Below are 6,059 nucleotides of genomic sequence, written 5' to 3'. Positions count from 1 at the left end.
CAACAGACGTCATCGGCTAGAGTTCGCAATCGAGTTTTAGCTCATAGTAACAGATCGGCTTTCACATACGATGCACAGATTGATTATGCTCAACAGTCTTCCGTCCAAATCAGAGCCATGAATAAGATCTGCTCTAAATGTTCTGCCAAAAAATGGGCCGATGAAGTAATGGTTTGTGCTGTAGTTCTGGAAATTAGAGAACAAAATTGTATGCCCACTTTTGAAATAGAGGGCCAAGTTTATCACCTTATAGGTAGTTATAGGTTATTAAAAGTTACGTTTTACGACAAATGTATTATTTAATGTATCATCTCACAATGGTCTACCAGGGTGGCTGAATTGCACTTACTGTTGCGAGTTACATCCAAAAAGATTTAAACAATCACAAAATTTTATGGGCAACGAAGTGCATGGAATACGGATCAGCTAGTATCTTAATAAATTGGGGAGACTTTGCAGAAATTTGGGGGGATTAAGACATTTAAGTCTTTATTTTAACTAAACATTTTATTATGTTAATCAACTGTGAAATATGGGCAAGTTATTACAACGGTTACTAAATTACTTGGGTTATTTAAGTTTTTAAGTTGATTATAAAATTAACTAGACAACTAGGTATAGTTAAGTTAAAAAGTTTAAAAACTAAATTACTTTTTAACTTAGTACCTAATTCCTACCTTTGTCTATAGACTATAACATTGTCTTTATTCCTGGCTGCATGTTGCAGGTGGTGCCGGCGAAGGGGTGCAGACCCTGAATCCCGACAGTCCGACGAGAAACAAAAATGAAGTGAAAACCGACGCCGCGCTGCCGGCCTACTGCAACCCGCCCAACCCATGTCCGGTGGGATACACGGGTAAGTGAACCTCTTCCTAATACACCTATTGGCTTTTATACTAAACTATATCACAAAACTCAGATTAAGGTTAAGTAACTCGGGTACAATAGCGACTAAAATGTCAATAATAAATAACCAAATAAATAAAACTGAAATTGTAATTACCTACTACATTCTTAACAATTAATTTAAATAAATAAGAATAAGAACTATCACTACGGCCTACAATTTTTGTTAGTAAACTAAAAAAATTAATATTCTTAGGAACAAAACAATTTAGGAATCAAAATCATTACTTTAGAATAATAAGAGTAGGTTTTATGATATATAATATGCATTATGTAATGTCAAGAAGGGTTTACATAAGGCAAATTGTGTTAATTTTAGATTAATAGGTAATACTTATTTATTTATTTAAACTTGCACAAGTTGAACCATTGAATTCAAGAGTAAAATTTAAGTGTTAACTCACAATAAATTCAGGTAGTTGCAATTAAATGAATAGTAAAAAATGAGAAAAAAGTTATTTAACAAAACCCTAAAACAGATGTACTTAGTCTTATAATATTTATTATTATGTATAGAATATTGTGCTGTATTCAGTACCTATTGTGTTCTTACTTTTAAAGCTGTCTATATTTATTTTGTACAAACAGACATCTTGCACTTTCCTGCCCACTAAAATGTCGACTCTATATATAATTCAAACTTTGTTCAATCCGTTATTTAATATTCGGTGCAGTTATGTTCAAAACTTAAAATGGTTATTGGCCATCTTGAATCTCAAAACACTTGTGCAAGTATCACTTTAAAATATGAATTTTGGAATACCTACTAAAATACTATAATTTTGTATACTTTAAATGTTTTCTGGAAACATCCTGGAATACATTGCAATACATGGAAGTGTAAAAAAAAAGTTGTCTCAATTGTATTGCTATAAGAAAACACATTTTTTCAATTGAACCTAATGTTACAATGCCTCATGAACATCCGCCTGAACCAGTTAAAATGAAGACCAGCAAGGGTAAAATACAGAACAGACACAGTAGCACAATGTTTCATACATAATAAGTATTACATAACATTACACAAAACCCTTTTTGTATGGCAACCACTATCTAGGCAGGACATTATATAAAAGAGCTATCAAAAGATGTAGATATAAAAATGAATGAATCATTGCATCAGTATATACTTGAATTAATCATCCCATGTAATAACAATTATTAAATGTGAAAAAATTAAAATAGAGAACTTAAGAAAATAAAAGTATCAAAGAAACAGTACTCTTACACTTTCAGATGAAGATGGTTGTATAATGGATTTTGAAAATACGGCGGCGTTCAGTCGAGACTATCAAGAATCCCAAGAATGCATGTGTGATTCTGAACATATGTTTGACTGCGCAAGATCGAATTCCGGCACCAAACACAGTGTTGACGTGGACGAACTTGTAAGAACATTTCAGGTATTTTAAATATTTATTCAATATTTTATTGTGCTCAAGATGTAACTATGTATTCAATCTTTACAGGTAGATGATGAACATAAGAGTTTGGTTGCAAAAAAATTCCACGTTAAGAAGGTTAGTATTTTTTTCTTCAGTTTTCTAGTTAATTTTCTAGGTACATCAATAATGCTAATTGTGCATAAGCACAACCCTAAGAACATTTAATAATTAACACAATATAATATAATTGTTGTTTTTACAGGCTTTTAATCCATACTTACAAGGAGAATTTCTGCCCATAGCAGCAAAAAAGGGAATTAACATCGGATTGTAACATATCTTAATCCAAAACGACCAATTATTTATTCATTCTATATTAGACGAATCCAACAAAAATGTTACAAAGCCAAAAGAAAAAAACCATATATATTTATTTCAACCAGTTTGTTTATAAGTAAAAAAAAATGTTACCTGATAGATAATATTTAATTATAATGTCATCCTTAATTATATATTAAAGATATGACCAAGAGATACAATTATACAATTAATTAATAAATTATAGACTAAACTAATCATTTTTAAAGACTAGAAAAATATTTTTTTAATTCGTTTAAAATATCTCTAGAATTGTAATGATTAGGATATATTGAGAGCGACTTCTTTACCATACCATAACTTGTTTGGTGATCACCTTCCTGGAAAAAGAAAATATTATCAATTAACTATTTAGTAATATAATGCATTGTTATAAATTATTTAATATTTACAAAATATCTTATTTAATTTAAACATTTCTTTAATATAATACAAGAGATATATTATATTCATATTATTTGATGTTGTGTTGTGTATATAAGAGTTTTTATCAAAGAACATTTCAACAATCCAATCCATTTTAGATATAATGTTTCATTTATATTCTAAGACTAACTATTCATCTTTTTAAATATCAATTAAAAATAATTAAGTTTAAAGTAATATTATACAAATAAGTTGTGAGTATTGTATTATAAAATTCAAAATTGTTTTTAATTGTTCTACTAGAGTTTAATTTAAAAAAAAAAAAAAATGTAAACTGTTAAAATTTTTATTTAATGACTTATTTGAGATTTTTAAATTTAACTTAACACAATTTATTTAATTAGTTTAAAAACAAAGTCTTTACCTCTTGAGCAAGTAAAGCTCTGTTATAATGTGGTTCGTAAAGGTGATCTTCAGCTGCTATTGCTGAGTTCAATAAGGATTCTGCCCGGGACACATTGTTTTTACGCCATAGCAATACAGCCAAGTTATTTAAAGCTGCACCATGAGAACTATTCAAAGACAATGTTAAATGCAAACTGTGCTCAGCTATATCCAAATCTCCAAAACCCTGCGGAATTTAAAGCATTAAAAACTATCCTTATTAGACAAATATCTTAATAAATACTCACAATTGCCACATGACTGATATTGTACCAGACGTCCGCTGCATTATCATCTAATGCCAATCTTAATGCGTTTTCAAAACAGGCCGTAACTACATCAAATTGTTGGGCATAGAATGAGCACAGTCCTAGATTATTAAAAAGCTCAGCATTGTATAAACCCATTTGTAGCAGTCTCCTGTAAAAATAATATTATTTAGATTGTAATTCAAACACAGAAGGAAATATTGAACAAAATCCAAAAAATTATATACCAACCTATAATATCTTAAGGCTACTTCGGGCTGATCAGAATAAAAATGATGTAATCCAATACACGCAATTGATTCCATATCTGTTGCATCCAATTCAAGTATATCTCTATAGTATTTAACTGACATTGGTATATTGTTTAGACCCTCGAATATTCTGAAAAAAATAAATATAATATATGAAATACAACTTTTTTAAATTAGCATAATCATGCAAATTTATAAATACCTATTTTAGTAGAATTTGTGTAAGACAGCTTATAATACTTCACATTGATTATAAAGATAAAATAAATATAAAGATATACACTAATTTGATTTCTACAATGACCCTGTGCAAATTTTCATATTTAGTCATCTCAGTTGAATTTGTATTTAATAACTATGTATTAACAATGTGTAAAAAAAATTATAATCTATAATACCTTATAAAAATAAAGTGCTATCATTATTTACGTGGAAATTGATGAAATCACATGTGCAAGAGAAATAATTAATAAATTAAACTACAACTGTATATAATTATACCTAGCCATTTCGATGAGTAATGTAATTTCATGTGGAAACCAAGACATGGCTTTCTGACATATGTCTAACGAACTTAAAGGCTGGTCGAGACGAATGAATAATCGAGAAAGGCGCAAGAACACTTCAATATTAGGTCCATGTTGTAAAGCAGATCTAAACTGAGCTTCCCCGTCTCGTAGTAATCCTAACATTACATAACATTTTCCCAGCTGAACTTTCCACCAAGGGTCCTCAAAGTTGCAACATTTAGTTGCTTCCACAGCAAAGTCTAATGCCTAAATGAAGTATACATAGTACGTTCAAATACCCACATTTAACATTAATAACTAAAATAACCATTAACATAATATACTTACATTTCTAATATCATTTTGTTGATAATATATGTAGTTGAACAACAGCTTTGAAAGTTGTTTATCAGAGGCATATTTAGGAAAATTTAAACGGGATATATTAATAAAAGGACCATCGATTTGGGAGACCATTGACGCGGTACCAAGGCGTATATTTCTAGCTGATTGAGACGTTAACGGTCTCGAGGAACCAACAGTGCGTGGTGTTTTCAAAGCCATTTGTAAATTATTGCCTCCAGCAGATGAAGTTGATGGACGAACTATACCACTTAAGGGCCTTCCGCCAACTGTCCGAGGCCTGCAAATAAATAATGGATTATTCAGTTCTAATTAATTTTATTTTTTCATCATAAGATAATATGAATTAACTTGACATTTTAACGTAAAGCTGATGCATTTTGTCTTACCTTTGGTTACTAGTGTCTTGTGCTGTTCTTAATGATGTACCTACTCTAGCATTTTCAGCTATTGCGTCAGAGTTAAAGTAAGAATCAGCGATGCCTTCTTCTTCTGCTTCAATATCATCGATAGACAGTTGTTCGGTTAATGCACGCATTTTTAAAGCCCATGCCGCCTACCAAAATAATACATACATTATAGATACAATTTAAGATATACAGTTGATTCTTATTTTGTCGAAAGTCAATATGTCAAATTTTTTGTAATCTCAAACTTAATAGAAATCTCCTTGAAATTACTATTACAATAAAACTCAATATCTCAAATTTTTTTTTGTTCCCCTTGAGTTTCTACATAATAAGAGTTAACTATTTTTATAATTTTCGAATGGAGGATAAAAAACATTTACTCTCACAGTAGATTTTTTGTAATAAACAAATAAAATTAGTTCATTATTTAGAGTTCCATATAATTACTTTTACCTACCTACATGTTTCCATAAATGAAAATTTACACTTATGTATTTTAAAAATTGATAAGAACTATACTTTTAGTTGGGCTTACTTTTTAAATATATAATAGGCAAAAATACGTATGACGACAGTACAACATCCTAGCATAATATTATATAATTTTATTGAATGTATTCAAAGAATTAGTGCTACTTCTACAATTGCGACTATAAACTACAACATCTTTAAGCAATTTTAAAATTGAATCATACAAGATATAAATTTAAATTTTTACAGTTACCGTATGAATCGTTGATAAAAACTAATAGGTTACTTAATTAAAAAAAAAAAATAT

At 29.4% G+C, this 6,059-nt stretch overlaps 2 protein-coding genes across 5 annotated transcripts in view; one reads left to right on the top strand and one right to left on the bottom strand.

The window, feature by feature from the left end:
- The window catches only part of LOC100168594 (neuroendocrine protein 7B2), a 15,070-nt gene extending 11,946 nt beyond the window's left edge, over positions 1 to 3,124 (top strand). For 3 of the 4 annotated variants that reach the window (XM_003240963.4, XM_008191805.3, XM_003240964.3), the window contains exons 4-7: positions 728 to 856; positions 2,143 to 2,309; positions 2,376 to 2,426; positions 2,554 to 3,124. In XM_003240963.4, coding sequence (XP_003241011.1) covers positions 728 to 856; positions 2,143 to 2,309; positions 2,376 to 2,426; positions 2,554 to 2,625 — 419 coding nt within the window. In that variant the 3' untranslated portion in view covers positions 2,626 to 3,124. The remainder of the gene's footprint in view (positions 1 to 727; positions 857 to 2,142; positions 2,310 to 2,375; positions 2,427 to 2,553) is intronic. The other variant, XM_008191808.3, reaches the window with a different exon arrangement.
- LOC100159708 (tetratricopeptide repeat protein 8) lies at positions 2,839 to 5,624 on the bottom strand. Its single transcript, XM_029491063.1, has 7 exons — positions 5,261 to 5,624; positions 4,857 to 5,151; positions 4,501 to 4,775; positions 3,980 to 4,129; positions 3,728 to 3,899; positions 3,460 to 3,666; positions 2,839 to 2,989 (listed from the first exon to the last, which is right to left on the bottom strand). Exons 1-7 carry the CDS (start codon positions 5,407 to 5,409, stop codon positions 2,873 to 2,875), a joined length of 1,365 nt encoding a protein of 454 aa, XP_029346923.1. The 5' UTR covers positions 5,410 to 5,624; the 3' UTR covers positions 2,839 to 2,872.
- Between the last annotated feature and the right edge of the window lie 435 nt (positions 5,625 to 6,059).

This window comes from Acyrthosiphon pisum, chromosome A3, assembly GCF_005508785.2.
Source record: "Acyrthosiphon pisum isolate AL4f chromosome A3, pea_aphid_22Mar2018_4r6ur, whole genome shotgun sequence".
Lineage (NCBI taxonomy): Eukaryota > Metazoa > Arthropoda > Insecta > Hemiptera > Aphididae > Acyrthosiphon > Acyrthosiphon pisum.
Note: the sequence above shows the minus strand (reverse complement) of the source record. Positions and strands in the feature narration are given on the sequence as shown.